General features: G+C 40.6%; 1 protein-coding gene across 2 annotated transcripts in view; it reads right to left on the bottom strand.

Annotated features, from left to right (window-relative positions):
• The window catches only part of igf2r (insulin-like growth factor 2 receptor), a 44,505-nt gene that overhangs the window by 2,023 nt on the left and 21,774 nt on the right, over window positions 1-20,708 (bottom strand). The window contains exons 23-51 of one of the 2 annotated variants that reach the window (XM_034899669.1): window positions 20,365-20,541; window positions 20,075-20,221; window positions 19,142-19,320; window positions 18,151-18,238; window positions 17,671-17,880; window positions 17,452-17,582; window positions 16,507-16,610; window positions 15,572-15,705; window positions 15,208-15,404; window positions 14,845-14,971; window positions 14,525-14,656; window positions 13,078-13,237; window positions 12,581-12,689; window positions 11,411-11,492; window positions 11,124-11,257; window positions 9,673-9,822; window positions 9,391-9,555; window positions 8,830-9,034; window positions 8,396-8,548; window positions 7,292-7,526; window positions 6,118-6,254; window positions 5,651-5,768; window positions 4,989-5,135; window positions 4,644-4,828; window positions 3,884-4,070; window positions 3,637-3,786; window positions 3,461-3,530; window positions 2,565-2,855; window positions 1-1,322 (exon numbers count right to left, since the gene is read on the bottom strand). The exon at window positions 1-1,322 is cut by the window's left edge and continues 2,023 nt beyond it. In XM_034899669.1, the coding sequence (XP_034755560.1) occupies window positions 1,158-1,322; window positions 2,565-2,855; window positions 3,461-3,530; window positions 3,637-3,786; window positions 3,884-4,070; window positions 4,644-4,828; window positions 4,989-5,135; window positions 5,651-5,768; window positions 6,118-6,254; window positions 7,292-7,526; window positions 8,396-8,548; window positions 8,830-9,034; window positions 9,391-9,555; window positions 9,673-9,822; window positions 11,124-11,257; window positions 11,411-11,492; window positions 12,581-12,689; window positions 13,078-13,237; window positions 14,525-14,656; window positions 14,845-14,971; window positions 15,208-15,404; window positions 15,572-15,705; window positions 16,507-16,610; window positions 17,452-17,582; window positions 17,671-17,880; window positions 18,151-18,238; window positions 19,142-19,320; window positions 20,075-20,221; window positions 20,365-20,541 (4,469 nt within the window). In that variant the 3' untranslated portion in view covers window positions 1-1,157. The remainder of the gene's footprint in view (window positions 1,323-2,564; window positions 2,856-3,460; window positions 3,531-3,636; window positions 3,787-3,883; window positions 4,071-4,643; window positions 4,829-4,988; window positions 5,136-5,650; window positions 5,769-6,117; window positions 6,255-7,291; window positions 7,527-8,395; window positions 8,549-8,829; window positions 9,035-9,390; window positions 9,556-9,672; window positions 9,823-11,123; window positions 11,258-11,410; window positions 11,493-12,580; window positions 12,690-13,077; window positions 13,238-14,524; window positions 14,657-14,844; window positions 14,972-15,207; window positions 15,405-15,571; window positions 15,706-16,506; window positions 16,611-17,451; window positions 17,583-17,670; window positions 17,881-18,150; window positions 18,239-19,141; window positions 19,321-20,074; window positions 20,222-20,364; window positions 20,542-20,708) is intronic. The other variant, XM_034899670.1, reaches the window with a different exon arrangement.

Below are 20,708 nucleotides of genomic sequence, written 5' to 3' on the forward strand. Positions count from 1 at the left end.
CAACCTAAACTAACATCTCAAGTTTCACTTTCAACCTCTGTCCTCGTCGACCATCCATTCACACTTAAGGCCATCTCTATTTAAATAATCATAAAAACAAATGTGTGAGCAATTCACCGGTGAAGACAACAAACAAACATTAAGTCCATATTAATGAACATTATCCTCTATGTACAACGTCTCTTGATCAAAGCAAGACAAAAGAAATCAAGTTGTCATCGGACATGATTCATCGATGAAAATGCAAAGTAAGTTCATCATCAGGAAGGCATTGCGCTTTCTTTTCGAGGGGAAAGAAAGAGGAAACCTCTGCTATTAGAGCAACTGTAAACAGCAAGAAAAGACAAACGGTGTCTTCATTCCCTTTTACAAAAACTAGCCAACACCTTCACTGTCGCCGTCCAGGGAACTGAACCCATTTCCCCCTTCTCGTTTCTTTGATAGCTGTCGTTTTATCCCAAAATCTGCTGAATTGTTTCACTATTTAGCTACTTAACTGTACATCTCACCCCCAGTTATTAAATACAATCCTGGATATAAAAATCAAAACCAAAAATCAACTCCAAATGTAGCCCAAGTTTTCTTTTCAGTGTCTGCAATAAAGACATGTAGACAGCCTTGTTCTCTGTTAATCAATGCTACAATAAAGTGCTAAAGCAATGGCACAACTTCATTTAAAAAAACAAAACAAAAAAACTATTTAATTTACATCTTTTCACTGACATGACTAACTGCAGAGTCAAAACGTAGAGAAAGAAGCTCATTGTGCCTCTGGGGATGATTTTTAGACTCAATATTAGAGAATCGTGGTAAGACTGAAGTAACTTCAGCAAAGCAACTTATTGTTTTGTTTCAAAATTATGACAAATATTAGAAAATAGGGTACAAGTCTGAATCAGCCTGCTGTACACTTACACAAATAATCAGCCATCAATAAATAAGAAACATGTGCCAACATGGCCGGTCTGTAGACAGCGGACTGAGAGAGTCTGAGGCCGAGTGAAGGTGCAGTCCAACTAAACAAAGATCCCATAAGAGAGGAAAGGTTTTCTGCTTTCTATGTTGTTGGTATTTCATTGTTGCTGTTATGGAGACATTCACTGAGAGAGAAGAGTTCAGATTGGTTGAGGGGAGGGAGCGTGATGGAGGAAGTGACATCACACCCTGAGGAGGTCCTCGTCACTGTCCTCCTCGTCCCGGCTCCTGTTGCCTGCTGTGTTGTTACCGTGATTATGGCCCGAGGAGCGGGGTTTGCTGCTCTTGCTCTTCCTCTTCCTCTCCGACTCGTCCAGGAGGCCGACCAGGTCCTCGTCACTCTCCTCCTGAAAGGAAGGACGTCTGTGAGGCTTTGAGCAGCGGTGGTCTCGTTAGCAAAACTATGACGAAATAAGTTCGTCCCCAACCTTCTTTTATTATGACAAAGACAAAATGATGACAGAACAGCACCGACATCGTCAAACACTAACTGGAAGCTTATGAACATGCATTATTGTTGATGAAAAAAGACTAAAATATAGATTAAACAAACAAAAAAAACAGTTTCTTATATGCAGCTGTTCTGTTACCTGTGCTGCAGGCGCCATATCGAGAAAACACCAGCATCACAGGTCAGCACCCTTACCTTATTTGTCTTATTTTAGCTCAAGAGAACAATTACAACAGCAGGAGGCGGGAGAAAGAAACGAGGTGATATTTAGGCCCATTGTTGTAACAAAAGGCTGAGGAAAAAAATCAGAACTTGGGTCCCAGGCCAGTTGTTAAATAAATAAGCAAATGTCTGGAAGTATTCCTTAAATTCGTACCACCAGACCACCAGACCAGACATATCCTGCAAAGCTCCATTCTTTACCCGTTTTTGAGAGACGAGCGAGAAAATGTCTCCGACAGAGGAGGAGTTAGACAGCGAGGGCAGTGACATTGAGGTGGAAGATAGGGAGGAGTTTGGGAGGGAGGATGTCTTCATCATAATCATCATCATAATCATCATAATCTACATCCCCCTCTGTCGGAGACATTTTCTCGCTCGTCTCTCAAAAATTCATAAACAAACGCACATGTATGTCTGGTTGATTGACGTGATTTTCAGCAAACCACGGTACATTTTGGTGGTCACGTGGCTTTAAATAGCCAACAAGACCCGCCTCCTGTGTACTTGAACCAATGACAGTGCGTTCTCTGCTGCACGTGTCATGCAAAGACCGACAAATACAAAATGCTGCGCCACAATTCAAGAACATTATCTCAAGCAAAATAGGCTTCAATAAAATGACACATTTATTAGTTTTGGTTAGACTAGGTTGATTGAAATGTTCAATTTAACCTGATGACTAAAACAAGACTAAGATAGACAGTTTAAATTGACTAAAATGTTAGTAGTTACAGTTTTCTTTGTCTAAAACAAGACTTCAAGTCAACTAAAACAGACAGGAAGATGTCTACTAAATAAAAACTAAAAAGGAAATTTGTCACATGACAAAGACTAAATAAAAAAAGTAGCTGACAAAATGAAGTTTTCAGCACCAAGTGGAAACAGACACCTGGACAGGTGTTGGGGCGATACCGACCTGAAGGAAGGGGCTGCGATGGGCGGAGGAAGACCTCGAGGGTCCGGAGGATTTGACCACTCGCACCCCCGGGACGCTCAGCACCTCGTCCTCGCTGTCGTCGTCCTCGTCCTGCTCGTCCAGCGAGAACGAACGCAGACCGTCCGTGTTCACCGGCTTGGTCTTGATGTGACCGTTGCCGTGGTTACTCTTCCCTCGGTGGGTGGATGAGGAAGAGGACGCGGGAGGGGCTTCGAGCTCCTCCATCAGCCACTCCATCTCTTCTTCCCCCCCTTCTTCGTCCATGTTGACCTAAGGATTTCAAGTTAGTACCGACAGTGAGTCAAAGCATGTGGGACGAAAATAAATCAGCTGTTTGAAAGAAGTGTCATCTTCACTCAAACTTCACTGAGTGATCCACGCTGAGAATTGAGTAACTGCAAAGGCTGTTGTTCCAAATATAAAAATGACCCTTAAAAATAGGCTGTAGGTGCTGGTGTGACAGCGGAAGAGGACGTGATCGGTGTGGCCACATAAAAGCCATCTTTCAAATATTTGAGAGGCACGTGGCCGTCGGCGAGTCATCTGCATTACGTAATTACAAAAGGTTTAAAGTTGCAAGGGAGAGAATGTAAAAATCGGGGAAAGAACAAAGCAGAAGGTCTTTTCTGCTGAAGTGAACAGCTACCAGGTAACCTTGCACACACTTCTTAAATGAAACCTTTATTTCATATGATGCATGGCACTATCTAGGATTGGATGAAATGACACAGAGAGTCATAAAAGGCCACAGAAAGAGAAGAGTTTTTAGATGCACTATTTTCTAAAAGCCAAATTGTTATTGGCTGGAAGAGTGCGTTCACACCAGAAAGTGCCTAAACCAATTCAGAATTGATTAATTTATTAAATCAACACACCTTTGAATATTTATAGGAGACTTGGTTTCCTCTCCTGCAGCAGCCAGCAACCTTCTGGATCACCAGCTCTCTGTTAGAAGACAAAGACGAGCAGACAGACTAGATTAGTACAACATACTTTTAAATCTGCTTACATCTTTCATATATCTTCATATGTTGGATGTTCTGGGTCTCACCTCCTCTCTCTCTTGTGGAGTAAAAGCCCCAGCAGACAGACACACAGACCCACCAACAGGAGGCCCAGCATCACCCCCGCTGCCTTGCTTCGCCTGGCCACAGCTGGAGTCTCGCTGCCGTCGCCGTCATCCGTCTTCGCGTTAACAGTTCTGCAAAAAAGATGACGAAGAAAAAGTTACATATTCATGAATCTACTTTTGTTGTCTGGAGTCAAAACTGTGTTCCAGTGTAAACGTTGTTACTCACGTGAGACCACACACAGCGTCGGTGTGCCACACAAACAGATACTGACATTCATCCGTCTCCATCATAAACTCGGGGATGCCGACGCCTGCCGAGGGGTTGCAGTGGAACATGATGGTGGAGGACACCATTTTGGTTTTCTCTCGCCCACACTCCGACTCAGAGGGAACCATCACATCTAGGTTTCCTCCTGATGGGAAAGCAGAGATGTTATTGACATGCTGTTAGTGATTCTTTAATGGATGTTAAAGAAGAATAATGTTAAAAGAAGTTGGTAAGAAAGATTAAAAAAACAGTTATTTGACTTCTAATTATAGCAAAGCTAAGCTAAAAATGAAAGCAGCTGTTGACTTTTAGAGGAATCTGCTTTAAAGCTTTAGTGCATAACTTTTTGATGTTAATGAACATCTGGTCACGGAAGGCTTGTAACATGTAGCAGACAGTTTTGTAGACAGAAACTACGCATTATAGCTTTAAAGAACAGTTCTTTTTAAGTCTTTAATTGACCTATTATTGACATTTTATTTTTATAAGGAGTTAAATGTTGTAGATGTGGAACTTTTGACTGGCTGGTGGCAGCAATGTTAATTTGACTTATCTTCAGGAAACCTTGAGTAGTTGTAGAGACTTGGACCGAAGTGTTAGTGACAAACCAAACAACTACCTTTGATTCTACTAACTCCTTCAAGGCAAGTAGAAATTCAATTATTTTTCAAACCTCTGATTTCAATCTCTGATTTCTCTAAACCAAGCAATACATTACCTTTAATGTAGTACTTGGCCTCGCTTGAGGAGCCGATCCTGCGTCTGTAGGACGCATCCAGTTTGACCTGGCAGATGTTGGCACCGAGACATGTGGGCAGGGAGTTGTTGGTGATGCCGGACAACTGAATGTGGTAGATGTAGCGGTCGCCGTTTGGACGGATGTCTCCGGACGCCTGATGCTGGCTGAGAAGAGTAAAAACGAGCAACACGGGTTAAAACTAAAATCTAGGAGTTCTCACTTATGCAACAAAGTTAGATATTTGTCAGTTACATGAAAAAAAAAGAGTGTGCTGGGAGCAGGATTAAAACACAGGTGGACAGGTTGAGTGTGCGCTTGTGCTACCTGAAGTAGAGCGCTCCCAGACTGAGGACGGCTCCAGTATCAGGAACCTGTATCGTCCCATTCACCATCACCACCTCCTGCTGCTTCACCGCACATGCCCAGCGAGTCTCCCAGCCAATCACAAACTCACATGAAGCCTCATCAACACTGTTAGCACAGAAACAGAAATCAGACACTCGTAGCATCGTGTCACATTGAATATTTAGGAAAGCAACATTTAAGAGTTCTAGGACCAACTAACTAGCAGGGTAAATTGAACTTATGCTACGACATGCTGGTGAACAAAAGAGAGATAAAGAAAGAACATTCAACACTTCTTCAGTACAAAAAATAAGTCTGCCAAGAAATTTTAAAGTTAAATGCTTTCACCAGTGAAAGTTTAACTTTAAAAATAACTCTGTTTTGTTATTAACTGGCAGTTAGAAATCCCTGAACCAAACAGTAAATGAGTGTAAAATGTGACTGAACATGTAAAATAATTTTCTTTTTATTTACCCACATACCCATATCCTTATTTATACAATTATGTTATTCATATTTTATGACATATTAAACATCTTAAAGTTGTTTTCTAAAAATGTCCCTGATTTTATCCCTGGCTAAAATCTTAAAAAGAGAGCTTTTTCATCCAGCCAGCTGATTTCATTGAGGTGGAGTGTTACCTGATGAGTGCTGGATGTCCAACGGTGGAGCCACAGCTCAGCCGGATCACGGTCCTGGCCTTCACGCCGTTACCACAGACTTTGTCGCCCTCTGAGTAACTGACAGAGATCTTACCATCTGCAGAAGAAGTTTGAGAACTGTGATAAGGAACTTTTCTAATGCACAGTACAACATAATCCATACCATTTAATTAAAAAATTCATTCCTTATCATTGGATTACCTGATAGCCTGAACGGTTTGTGGCTTAATTCTGAGGCAGTTTTCAGTTTAATTGTTGTGGACCAATAGAAGTAAAAAATAAAATGCGTTGCCATAGCTTTTGTTCAAATCTACTGGCAACTAATTTGGTAAAATATTACAAAAGGTAACCCTAGGATATTCGAAACTTCAAGCAAATATCATTATTGGTCATCAAAAAGTCCAACATTAGGCACAGTGAAACGTATTCATGACTTGAACACCCACCAGCGTAGCTCATTTTCTGAGTATAAACTCGGCCCAGGGTGTGGGTCGCTCCAGCTGCCGAGCGTCGGCATACGGTTGCTCCTTCTGGACAACCTGGCAACCCACCGTGGATACCCTGACACAGGTTGATATAATACCTGAGGACATAAAGAACGCCATTTGAATAAGGTCGCGACTCAGGAAACCAAGGCTAAAGAGCTTTGGATGGCCAGAAATATGCACATTCTTTTCACCTGTGTGCATTACTTCAGAAATATTTCTTCTTTTTCTAGCATCTATTGTTAAGCAGGGCAAGTCATTTTTGGCGATCTACTGTATTTGTTGTATTTATTTTCATTTTATCCTGTATTTTAGATTTAGGTGCAAAGACTAGTCAGTGCCTTCAGTTCTGCAACTACTGTGAAGGTGGAACAGTGTGGCGCTGCACTCGCACAGATCGCTCTCTTTCTCGGTCTATTTTTAAATGAGTAGGAAGAAGACAGCAATCTCTAACTTTACTTTGAATGATATCAAATGAAATGTTCTTCCCTCGTCTTAAAATGGCCATAAATCAATATAAGAGCAGCCTACTTCCTTGTTTACCGCTGCAATGAAACACTGTGTTATGTTGTAACTATAGTTCTGAGAAAAGAGAAATATCTCCACTGTACATATGGAATGACGTACGATACGTATGGACATGCTAGCTTTGGCTTTGCAGCGTATCATGCTTAAAGAAATACATTGGTCATTCCTGCAAACACTTTGATTATTGAAAGAATTACTTTGTTTATGGTTTTCCCTTTAAAAATAAGACTAAAAGTAGTGTTTTAGTGTTTAGTTCAGTTCACCATTCACCAGTTCAGTTAGAAAGTCACACACAGCTTCAGTTAGAAGTCAGAAGCTCCCGCTGAAATTATTGGGTTTAAATGGGTTAGTTATACTGTAAAGGAGAGAAGCCAGTCATTTGAGTTTGGTAAAACCTTTCACAGAGCTTTCGATTGAATAAAAGATCATTTTTCCAGTTATATTTCTTAATTGAAGTTTTCTTTAAAATAGTATTAAAATCTAATTTCTTCTCGTTCTCCTGAACCACATCTTGTGTCTCGTCTCAACTCGTGAGCCGAGTGTCTCGTCACACCCCTAAGCATTAGACATGAAAACCATGCCCAACCATGACTAAAGCCAGACTTACGAATCTCCGTGGTGGCCGAACTTCCACGCCTCAGTGAGGGAGGACAGGGTTCGGAGGTCGAAGGTCTGATGCTGGCTGACCAGTTTGCACTCCATCTTCACTGGTGGACAAACGACACTGGTGTGCCACTGAAAAGTGGCCGAACAACCCTCCGTCTCGGAGAGCAGCTGTGGCGAGCCGTGGCCTGCAGTCTGGTTGCAGGTAAACAATATGGAGGACTGACGCTTACCAGAAACTGGAAGAAAAAGAGATAACGACAGCATAGTTTTCAGTAAAGAGAGAATTATTAAAAAGGTGATAAAAATGCAAAAACACAAAAGCATTTTGGAACATTTAAACAAATGAGAAAAAGCTTTTAATGTAAAAATGCACACAGGTGCTTTGAAATGGTGAGATTAGGCATTAGATTTTAGATCTTATTAGATTAGGCATGTCAACAACTGTGGACATTTTTCAACTTTGCTCATTGATTTAATAATAATAATAATAATAATAATAATAATAATAATAATAATAATAATACATTTTTCATCAATAAATCTCAAAGTGCTACAGGTAAAAATAAAGGAAAAGAGAAAAATAAAACAAAAAAAGAAATAATATAAAGCTATTTTTAGAAGAGAGGATAAAAAAAAAATCTAAAGGGGATCAAAAGCTTTGCTAAAAAGAAATGTTTTAAGGCCTTTTTTAAAAACACTCAGTGGATTGAGGAGCCCTCAAGGTGTCGGGGGGGGGATTCCACAGACCTGGGGCAGCAGCACAAAATGCCCTATCCCCCATTGTCCTGAGTCTGGTTCTGGGAATGTGGAGGAGGTTTGAGTGAGTGGAGCGAAGGGAGCGGGTTGTGTTCTGTGGTTTGATAAGTTCTTTAAGGTAAGGGGGGGCATGTCCATGGATGCATTGATTTGTGAGGAGGGAAAGCTTGAACTCAATCCTTGTTATCACTGTACTTTCCTGTCTGCCTGCTCTATCTTTGAAGTTCTAAACCTCTTACGTAAACTTTTCAAAGCAAAAGTAATAGTTGGTATAGCGCTGACTTTGCAGTGGTCCCATCTCCTTTCTGTGTTTTTATCTGCTTCCTCTCTCTTTCCAAAAAGCTGTCACCTGCTTCGCAGAATCCCCACTTCTTGTCCGTGTCATAGTTGGCAGTGGTAGCACACCAAGTCTTGCCGTCTGTCCTTCCCTCTTTGGTGCACTCTGTGTACGACTTCTTCATGAGAGTGAAGGGGAACACACACACTTCACCCTCCTTGGTCACTAGAGCACACAAACAACCCATTCCATACATGTTCAATTTTATTTGTAAAATATCATCTTGTTTAATTATCATGATCCAATCTGCTCCTGATAGTACAATGCATAGTGTAAAAAAAAGATCTGAGCTATACTATCCTGCAAATACCAGCAGATTGAAATATTAGTAAAGCTTTTAAAAACACAGAATCTAATTTCTACCCATCTTCATAAAGAAAGTCCTATGGTCCAAAGCCCAATTCTGGGCCTTTTGAAGGGGTCATCCACAAGTTCAACAGACCTACCTGGTGGACATGAATCTCCTCCACCATACTGCATCAGTACGGCCTCCTCGTCATGTTTGTAGTCCATCGTCATGGCCTTGCTGATGCCAAATGATGAAGCTGACTTGTCCGAACTAGACACCCGGCAAACTGCGCTCTTTTTACAGGCCGGCTCTGCCACTGAGCCGCAGACATTGATGTGGTAGACGCTGGAGCCCGCTGGTACCTGACATACAGAGTGTTAACTTTACTACAATTTCTAGCATGGTGACCCAGAGTCTGCAGCACCATGAAGTAAAAAACCTGAAAACTGAATACCTTTACAGAAAAGAATATTACAGCTATAGTGAAATGTAAAACAAAACAATATTAACAAGCGCTTGTCCCTCGCTCATTAACACTACTGAGGTTCCCTTGAGCAAGGGCCTTAACCCAACAAAAAGACTGTGGTTGTATACTAGGAAGCTTCCAGGTATTATGAGTAACTGTGTAAATTTAAAAGATTGTTGTTGCAAATTTATTGTCAATCAACTAACCTGGTTATTTATAAAAAATTTAACAACAACAAGCCTATGAGCTCACCTGGACTTCGCCAGAGAGGACGGACAGGTCAAAGGTGAACTGGAGCTGGGAGTCTGTGAGCTGGCAACCGCTGGTGTTTGTGTGGGTGTCATCTGAACAGACTATAGGGGTCGCCCACTCAAACAAATAGACACATTTCTGCAGCCTCAGCATTTGTGGAGAGCCCTGGATAAAGATATATAAATGGTCACTGCTTTGAAAGGGTGAACAAAATCCTCAGAAGTCACAGTGCAAGTGTTAGTATCTGTATCATAGAAGTGAAACATGAAAGCGCTGACTGACCAGCTGCAGGCCTCTCTGGCAGGTAAAGACGATGGTCGAAGTGTAGTTCTGTGCAGGATCTGCCGCACACTTGGTGGAGCTGCTGTAAGTGATGGACACTTCCCCTGTTGCTTTATTGATCTCAGGGCCGCTGGTAGTTCGCCCAATGTCCTTTGAGTGACAAGAAGACAGAGAATGAAAGGGAGAAAAGGGTGGAGGCCAAACTACTGAAATAGACAGTAAGGAAGAGACAGGACAAGAAGGATCATCATAATCATAATACAAAAGACTGAAGTACGGCCTTGCGTTAGTATGCCTCCGCCAACCAGCCAAGTTGCTGTTTACATTAATGTCTGTCCAGACTCCTACAATATGTCGTGAAGACTTTGAAGGAATATAATAAAAGGTATTAAGTGTATTTTGGGGCCTAACATGGATGCTACGTGGATGATATCCTAAAGTGCATTTTCCCTTCTCTCTAACCTAGCACAAAAGTCAACGTTTCCATTGCCCTTATGTCTTGTTTGACCTCAAACCACTGTTGCAGTTTAGAACAATCAGGCTTTTACAATGACTGACTAAGCAGCCACATTGTCTCTAACAGGTTGGTGTGTTGAAGATGTTCTATTGCTAATCTGAGGTGTAATAAAAAAAAACTCACCAAATTTTTCCAATAAAACACCCTCAATTGTTTTGAACTTGTGGAAGTATGTTGAGTTTCACACATGCCGTACCATACATCTGATGGAATTTCCACTTCCAACTAGTCACTATGTTAGCTAAGTCTGTTGTCCTGTTGCTATCGGACCTTTTAACATGCTGTCAGTCCAAAGTCAGTGCTCTGGTTTTTGATAATAAAAGGCATCAAACCACATGAAAGTGAGGTCAAAGTAAATTGTCTTTTATTTACCTTGTATGGAAAGAGTGTGAAGGAGAACGTGTGTGTGTGTGTGTGTGTGTGTGTCAGGTTTAGCTACATTTGTGGGGACCAAAAACTTGGAATACAGTATACTTATGGGGACCTGACAGCTTTTTGGGGGTAAAATGCTGGTCCCCTTAACGTTAAAGGGCTTTTTGAGGAATAAGACTTGGTTTTAGGAGTAGGGTTGGAGTTAGGTTATGGTTATGGTTAGGGTTAGGGTGAGGGTTAAGGTTAGGCATTTAGGTTTGATGATTAAGGTTAGGGTTAGGGTGAGGGTTAAGGTTAGGCATTTAGGTTTGATGGTTAGGGTTAGGGTTAGGGTGAGGGTTAAGGTTAGGCATTTAGGTTTGATGGTTAAGGTTAGGGTTAGGGTGAGGGTTAAGGTTAGGCATTTAGGTTTGATGGTTAAGGTTAGGGTTAGGGACTAGGGAATGCATTATGTCAATGACTGGTCCCCACAAAGAAAGCCAGACACAAATGTGTGTGTGTGTGTGTGTGTGTGTGTGTGTGTGTGTGTGTGTGTGTGTGTCTGTGCTTGTAAGTGTCTTACCACAGGAGGTCCATGATCTGGATCCATACAGACGGCAGCTCCAGCGGGGCAGGTGACTCCGGGGATGGGGTTTAGAGGCTGGCAGATGTTGATGTAGAAGTCTGGAGATCCGTCACTTACGCCCACTGTCTCGTCTGAAAAGAGGGTAGAAACAGGAACATCAAAACAGAAAATCTGGATGAATGTTGAGCACGATAAATAATGCATATTGTACTTCATTTGCATGCAAAAATATCAAGAAGTCTGATGTCTGTATCTGAGTGTTTATAAAACCTCGGCCCACTGACCTGTTGCTGTGTAGTATCCACTAACATGAATCAGAGGAGTCAGGTCAATAAGAGCAGAGCCGTTCTGGACTGAACACTTAACCTGAAAAGTAATAAATAAAAAGGACAAAAATAAATGTCAGTGGTACATCCTTGTAGTGTTTTAGGAATCAACAGTAGCAGTAGATGATGAAAAAAAAAATGATTTTTACAGCCACTCAATATTAAAGCAGCTCGTTCGGAATATAATCTTGTATCTTATGAAAATAGTTCACTGAAACTTGTTTCTTAAAACATTTTGAGCCAGAAATAGGCATGACAATCACGACAACATGACATTACATTTCTTTGGAGGGTCCGCATTAAGACAACTTGACGTTAAACAGAATGACATTACCAGAGGATGTCTTTGTCATGACAACTTGACATAAAAAGAAAATCCACCTCTTTTTAAATTCATGACATGTTGACATAATGATCATTTAAATTAGATGTGCAAGGTTGGAAACCTGATCTAATGTCAAGTTGGCATGATAAATACATCTTCCAATAATGTCATGCTGATGTCAAGTTGTCATTACAAAGACATCCCAAACACATTTAATGTTGATTTGTCATGACCAAGACAACTTCTTGGAATGTCACTTTGATTAATGTCAAGTTGTCATAATCAAGACAACCAAACCAATGTCAATTTGTCATGAGAAAAACCAAATGACACTTAATGACAGAAGTCATATATGTTAAAGACTTGTTTCAAAGGATTATGACAGTGTCATATCACGGTTATGTTGATACTGTCATGTAAAGGGTTATTTCTATTTCTTTGTCAAAAGTCAATATCACCACATCACAAGTGGAGATAACGGTATGAATTTGTTTAGATGCACGTGTCATTCATCTTTTGATCTTTTTTTCTGACTATGCAGACATGTTTTGACAAAACATTTGAGTCTGTCATCTTGTGATGTTAAGGAAGTTATATCACAGGACACACTTGCAAACAGGCATAACTTAACATACATCCGATTTAAATTACTAACTAAAGCACATTCCTTTTCAGTTTTGTCTTCGCGTTGTTGGATGGAACGACCTTCTCTCTCCAAAAGTTTCCCAACATTTGAATTTGGTTTACCTTGAAAATAGGCCGAGCATATTCCGACTTATCATAATGTACACAGACATACTTACTGGCTGTTCGCAGACCAGGTGTGTGTGGAAAGAGAAGAAGTGTGTGCAAGTCTCAGCATCGGTGTCAATGAGAACAGGCTCTGAAGGGGTCGAGCCTGTGTTAGGTGGCCTGTACAAACACAACGTAAACACTCAGAACATAGCTAGATATTTCAGTGTTTACATGAAAGATACATTATGGGTGTTTTGCAAAAAATATCAAACACTTCAAGCAGCTGACAGCTGAAATACTTGTCAAAATATTAAATATATTAAAAAATTTAAAAAATCAAATAAAACCATTTAAGCTATAGTGCGTAGTTTCCGTTTCCCCCATGAGGAATTCTAAGTAATGACAGCATAACGCATCCAAATGATACAAGCCTTCCGGGATTGCACTGCTTTTCTGAAGCACATGGATAGTGTTTGTGTAATTACTCTCACTGCAGGAGGCCAGAAAGGGAAAACATTAATACAAAAACTAAAGAGAAAAAAGGCACAGGAGAAGTTGGAAGTACCTGCAGATGAAGTTGATGATGGTGTTGTGCTTGAGGCTAGGGTTTGCTGAGCAGGGACTTCCTCCTTCGTACGTCAGCTCCAGAACGTGATCCTTGTACGAGAGTTTCCTGCTCACCTGCCCGCCGCTCACCGCAGTCGTGGCATCCTTAATACACACAGCTAGAACACAAATATGCATATATTTTAGAATTCTTAACTGCACAAATTTAGTTTTATTTAAAAATATTAATTATGTTCTTTTAGGTTCATGACAATTATTTAGGATTACATGTGCACGCCTTTAGACATTTAAATAATGATATAAAACCATGAATGATCATCTCAAGCTCAGAATGTGAAACAACAGCTCTAAGTTGGGCAAGGTTTCTTTATTGAAATAAACATGCGTGGGTCAGTGATTTGATATGTTGAGCAAAATACATGTTATGATCAAACATAACACCAAGATTTCTCAGTTTGGACTGTACCGCTGAAGAAAGGGACCCCAAAAACTGAATAATCTTGAAAGCTATAGTGCTTCTTATTGCTTTCCAGTTTCCTGTGCAAAACCTAATACAGTCAAGGTAAAAGAGCAGTCAATAATTTGAGAATTACTGGAATTTCAGGCCTCCTATTACATCCAACGGTTAACAGTGGTGACGCATGTCGTCAGTGTTACATAAAACCACAAATGTGTAAGCTAGAATAAACAGTAACCAGGAGAGAAATAAATGCATAATGGATCCCTCTCCCCTTTTGCTGTTAAGCTTAAGAAATATAATGTTTTTAAAGATAAATCTCCACTTATTGGAATCCACAAAGCTTATTTGTATAAGGAAATACATCATAAAGTGTCTATTTCACAAAGCATTGGTGTCTGTAGGAGATACAAAAGCTGAAGTCTTCTGAGGCTCTGTGTTGTTTCAGCCAGTTTTTTTATCAGGTAGAAATGTTATTTTCTTATACTTTACGTTGTTTTTTTTATCAGTTCTGTACAGGTAAAATAAGGATCAACATTTACATTAAAAATGTCCCAATGCAAACATCCTCTTCCTGTTTAAATAAAATGTCCACTGGATTTTAAAAAAAGAATATAGATTTACATATTTTTAAACATCTGTATTCCAATCAAATAACCAGTAGAAAAGTGACACTGAAAAAGAATTAAGCTGGACGCTGCACCAACCAGTGAACAGGGGTTAGATAGTGACTGATTAACGGTGGACCTTGTTGCAGTGATTTGTGTCTGTGCACACTTAAAATGCTTAAACTTAAGCAAAGACCTTTGGGCCTCTGCGTGACTGAAGATAAACTTGAAGCTGACTTTGCGCGTCTATCCTGTCCCGGCAACGATGCCTTTATCGAGATATTTCTCACATTTTATCAAGAGGTTATAAAGTACACACAGCAGAGTCACGTTTCTGGTAATTAAAACAGGATACACTATAAGTTACTGGAAATTTGTACCGGTTTCAGGGCTGCATCCAGTATTGGTGACGCTTCCACAGATGTTCATGCGGAACATCTTACTGTGTTCTTTATGATGATACACAGTGTAACCTCCTTCCTTTGTCAGGGTGTTGAGATCAAATAAATGACCTGGGGAGAGGAGGGTCGCAGTTTATAAAAAATACAAATGCATCGCTCCATTAATGTACATTTCATGAGAAGTCTGTCTTGCCATTTATACACTACTCTAACATAATAACATGATAAGAACATAATGTACATACAGTATTTGCATGCACAATGTGTATAGAACTGCCGATTTAATTTGAATGGCTGACCTGTAGCAGGGTTGGTGACCCTGCAGTTGTCGTGTTGGGTGCTGTTTAGAGGGCAGGCAGCAGCTGTTAACCAGAGGAAGGTGTACACACAGTCCTCAATGGCTGAGATCAGAGTAGGCCGGGAGTCCTGGATGGGTCGATAGAAACACACGTTTATCATTTGTCTATATGACCCTGGTGTTCTTAACACAAACAAACGTCAAAAACAGGGTATATGCTCCGTTCTAGGTTAATTTATAACCGACTCCTGTACTGGCACGATGTTGACATACAACTGTTAAACAACTCTTCAGACTATATGATATGTATCATCAGTCCAACACAACCATGTACACTGGATCATTTGTTGAGTGTATCCCTCACCACTTTGTCTTTGTCACACTTGAAGCGGATGATGCTGCTCCTGTTGCGGCTTCCGTCAGGACACACCTGGCCGCTGGTGTACTGCAACTTCAGAACATGTCTGTCCCATGTAGGACCAGACTTCACTTGCCCCAGACTCACATACTCGTCTCCAACCTTCACACAGGACGCCGCACTGGAGGGACAATTCCATGAACCTGTCACAAGGTGAGGCAGAGGATTTGTTGTCAAGTATGTTAAGGACAGTTTTAGATTTTTAAGTTTCAAAATGCTCGCTTGCAACTTGAATTCTGATACCAAACCAGAGTTGGATGCTACAGTATTACTGAATACAGAACACAAGTGCACATGCATGCACACTGACCTCCCTGCTGCACCAGTGACCTGCACACATTGATGTAAAAACGTGTCTTCGTGTCCCCCGTATGGTGCTCCACCTCCCAGTTTCGAGAGTTCATAGCCAGAGGGGACAGGTCGTATGAGTGGCCCTGATCATCACTGAGGACAGAGACATACAGAGGGTGAACATACCGTGTCATAGCTGTTCAAAGTCCATGTTGGTTATACCTGAATTGTTTCAAGATGAGAAGAATTAACTTCTAATTGAATCAAACCTAGGAACTGTTTATTTTAACAGAACACTGGAAAACATCTTTGCTCCAGGATTTCTTTCTTTAGTGGACAGAAAAGATTAAAAACTTCCCTTTAGGACGTCAACTGTCACACATACCTGTAAAAATACAGGGATCTGTGGCCTCTGATTAAAAGCTATTAATAGACTCAATTTTGTATGCTGTAGTTAACTTCCACATTTTAAAAGAAACAGGGTATCTAAAGCTATAAAACAAAACATTTACTTTTAATTAACCAATGACTTGCCCACACAGCAAATTAGATAAATAAATAAATAGATAATTATGTCAGTCCCGATAAAAATATTTAATAATAACAACGTAACTGCGTGTCAATCACTGCTCATGCATACATACTCATTCACCGCGAGGGAAGGACCATGAAGTTGTCGATGTTCACATTTTCACAAGTCCTGGATCTTTGCAATCCTCCCTATGGCACCTTTAATTTCGGTATTACCAAAATTCAAGGTAATGCTAGCTTACTCGTCCAGACAAATTACATTACATTAAAGCTATAAGTAAATATCTTAAGTACACTTAAAGAAAAAGAGCTCAAGGGAATAAGAAACACCTGGATGAGAGGTGAGCATAAAAAAAGAGAGGCAGGAAAAAGGAGAAGCAGTTAAAGGAAGGTGGCATGTAGGAGGTGGTAGTGGGTTGTTACTTGTAGGAGCAGCTGCTGGTTTTGACTGGGATGCAGGCCAGAGCAGTGGGCCATCTGAACAGGTAGGTACAGTCTGGAGTCTCCTTGATGAACTCTGGTGTTCCCTTAACAAGGGAGTCAAAACAACACACAGTTAACATCGAAGACTCGCCTTATTTCCCTGAAGCTGTCTTGTTCACATGTCCAGAACCCCAGCAACTGAACACATAACTCCTCTCAAACAACTGCCCTGGCTCCCCGTCTAATACCGTCCTGACTTTAAGATTCTTCTTCTCACCTTCAAAGCCCTCCATAATCTTGCTCCTCGATACCTCTCTGAACTCCCTCAGCCCTACACTCCATCCCAAACTCTCCAATCCTCCTCTTCCTAATTGTTTTCCACTCCTTCATCCCGCCTGTCCACAATAGGGTTTAGAGATTCTGCCCCTCGCCTATGGAAGTCCCTCCCACTATCCAGCCGTACCACAGAGTCTCCACCCACCTTTAAAACCTCCTCAAAACCCACCTATTCCAAAAGGTCTACCCCAAATCATGGACAGATTTCTCTCCTTAATTTTCTATCTGAATCTTTTATATGTGTTGTTTTAATTTAATTATATTTTCTTTTTTTAAAGTATTTTACTATTATGTTTTTTCTGGTTAGTTATCACCAATAAACATATTCAACATATCCAGTGCACAAATGCTCAGAAAGCTACACTGATAAAAATATCTGGATCTGCAGAAATCCTTTACAATTTCAAGGCAAAAAAAACAACCACTCATGTATGTCAATAAAACTGGTTTCAGTAAGTAGCCCCATGAGCAAATTCCACTAAAAGTCTAAGTTACCAATCAACATTGTCAGAATTTATTGTCTTCCCATTTTGTTTTAGTAAGTCCAACTCATTAAAACCTGATGGGATCAGCTGGTTTTCTGTATTTGTGTGTTTGTGTGAAACTCACAGGATTCCTGTCCGGGTGGCAGGAGAAGTAGATCTCGGTGGATCTTTGGTATATCTTGTGACAGACCTCTCCATTTGTGTAGTTCAGGATGAGCTGGTCTCCCACGTAACTCAGAACCTGGTTTGCCAATCCTGCACACTCACAAGAAGAATGATTAAAATGAATACTGAGAATGAAACAAATTTTAGAATATTCAAGCTGGTTTTGGTTGGTCCGTACCTGCAATCTTGTGATTGTCTCCCTTCACCTGGCAGGAGGAGACAGATTCATTGCCTGTGTCTTTGTGGGTGCAGATGCCTCTCTTAAGCCCCCCGCACACCGATAGGTGGTAGAAATAGTCATCACTGGGGACGGGGTAATCTTGACCCTTCAGAGAGCTCAGGTTAAACTCAAAGCCACTCTTGGGGTCACGAACACGGCAGTTATCACCTGGGAGGAGGACCAAAGAAGCACATATTCTTGTCTCTCTATCATGGCTTGATTATACTGTCCTCCTTTTAAAACTTTCTTTATGGACTCTGATATGATGGATGATGTGATTTGACAACTGCTGTTTGAGGAAATTATAAACTTTTCACATTTCAAATTCAAATAGCAGTGTTTCTCAGCATAGATTAGTTTCAGTTCAGATCAGTTTTGATCCTAAAATATTGGAATCCACAATTCTAATCACTGTTTTTTTGTTTGTTTTTTGTTTACCTTGAGACTTCCTGATAGGGCAGGCCTCAGATGTCCTCCACATGAAGACATATTCACAACCATCTCTACGGTCAAACACGGGGGAGCCCTGGAAATACACAGACACACATACACAAACAAATTGAAGCAACACATAATCAATGATTTCACTGGTTAGTTGCATGTCTGGTGAATTTGAAAAGTAAAAGTAATACCATAAAATAAGATAGAAATGTATGTATCCGTATGTAAATTGTGCAGCAGTCACAGTACAAAGTAGGAAACAGTAACGAGTACAAATAAACATAAACAATAAAGATCAATAAGAGGACAAAACCCAAATATAAACAATGTGGTGAATATACATTGGTAATGGTAAGGTGCATTTATCCACATGCATGTTTTACTTGCTCTTTAACCTTGTAACCATCAGTTACAAGATGTTTTACACTTTATCTTTTTTTGTACGCACATAAAACAGCCAAAAAAAAGTGACTTCCATCTACTATTATGCCTCAACACTTCGGGTGTAGACATGCGTTACAAGCAAATCATTAAGACCACTGACACTCATCTTGTGAGTTTATGGTATCTACGTGAATGCATCAAAATGGTTGACATTAGAAGCCTGAACTTTATACTTGTACATTGGTGTGTGCGTCAATCTCTTTAAAGGAATAGCAGGACCGGCGTGTGTGTGCGCGTGGGGAGTGTGTAGTAGAGACGGGATTGGCTTCAGAGTGGGTACAGACTATAGAGCCACAGTGACAGAAAACATGTGTTTTCTGACCACAGTCAGAAAGCTGTAGCAGGAAAAACTAACCCTCTGCTTGATGTCATGTTGTTTATGGAGAAGGGGAACCAGGACATTAGTAGGGGGAAATGCAACGCAACCTATCCCCGGCCAAGCGGACCAGCAACAGTTGTTGCGGTCTGCATTGTCGTGGTTGGTAGTTAAATTTTTTTGCAATGTGCACGTCAGGCAGAAGCATAAATTGGCCTTGATACTCACTGGGTTGTCATCACACTGCAAGATGATGCGTGTTGAGTAGCGTGATCCAGAACCACACTTGTCTCCGTTCTGGTACACAATGCTGATGGAGCCGTCCTCCGCCACCTGCGGTCTGGACTGGACATAACCCAGGTTGTAACTCTTCCCATCAATCATGCCACAAGCACCCAAAGGACCCACTGGAGAGAAGAAAAATGATTGAACTACAGTCTGACAGGAAGAATTCCATTCAATTTTTAACTGCCATCTGACTTTATAATATTATGTTTTATTGCAAAGTGTTAAAATCGTTCCTACTATGAGTCTTAATCATAGGAGCCTTGAAACATTAAATTGGATTGCAGTAGTAAAGGTTAAGGGCTGACATTTCAGTATATGAAAAGAGAATGCAAAATCACAAATAAAATGATAAAACTGGTGCTTAATGCAGCAGTCAGTGGTTCAATTGGTATCCTTTACGAAGCCATAGCACTCCAAATGTGTATAGGGCTAATTAATCTTCTAATTGTTGTCTTGATTAAGCGTTCAATTGGCCATTGTGACTTCACGTGGCCCAAAGTTATCAAATTCCTTTGTTTTAGCTCATATGATAAAACCAAGCAGAAATACCTCATATTTAAGGTTAATGTAATGTTTGGCATTTTTGCTTAAAATAAACTAAAAACATAAATTTTTTCCCAAAATATCTATCAATTTATTTTATTTTAATTTGAAAAATCCTTCAATTTAATCCCCTGACCATTACAGCTCTACATGCGTAAAAAAAAATAAAATAAAAAAATAATCCTAACAATAGTTTGCAAATTGAAGATGAAATATATGAAACCAATACATATAGTCACTATGCAATATCACTTAAAGTGAAGTTTATTCAATTTGAGTCAAGCCAGATTTCAGTATGTATAACTGGAGGATATGGACGAGCATACTGACCTGGACAGTGGTCCAGAGGAGGAAGAGGTTTGCAGACATTGATGTAAAAGCTGCGCGATTTGACACCATCTGTATCTATGGCGATCCAGGGGCTGTCCTCTCCATCCCGGATCAGGTGACTCAGGTCGTACTCGTTAAAATGGGAATCTAGAGGTAACAGCAAAGTATATTTAGACACACAAGAAGGAGAAGTGTATAAAGTACTTGTGATAAGCCAGTACACTGATATTTACTGTGGGTTTCATTCTGTGTGTGTGTGTGTGTGTGTGTGTGTGTGTGTGTGTTCATACCAATGATCTGGCAGTCGACTGGAGCAGGCATGCAGGCCAGAGCAGTGGAGAACTCAAAGAAGACGTTGTGGACCACGTGGTTAGGTAAAGAACTCAGGTCCTCGCGAAGCAGTTTCAATGAGCCAGGGTGAGAGTTTGGATCACACACAAAATTAATGGTGAAGGTGTCCCGAGTTGCTGATACAGAGGGAAAAGGATGTGAAGGGCAGTGTCAATACAATTAAACTGGCCATTTACTGTGAATACGGTACAGCTCATCAGTTACGTGAACCAGTGAACATCAAATCATGACATCTCAGTGTAGTGGAATTTTGTCCATTGAGGCCCTAAGGCCTGTCAAATCT

The sequence above is a fragment of the Etheostoma cragini genome, chromosome 18, assembly GCF_013103735.1.
Source record: "Etheostoma cragini isolate CJK2018 chromosome 18, CSU_Ecrag_1.0, whole genome shotgun sequence".
NCBI lineage: Eukaryota > Metazoa > Chordata > Actinopteri > Perciformes > Percidae > Etheostoma > Etheostoma cragini.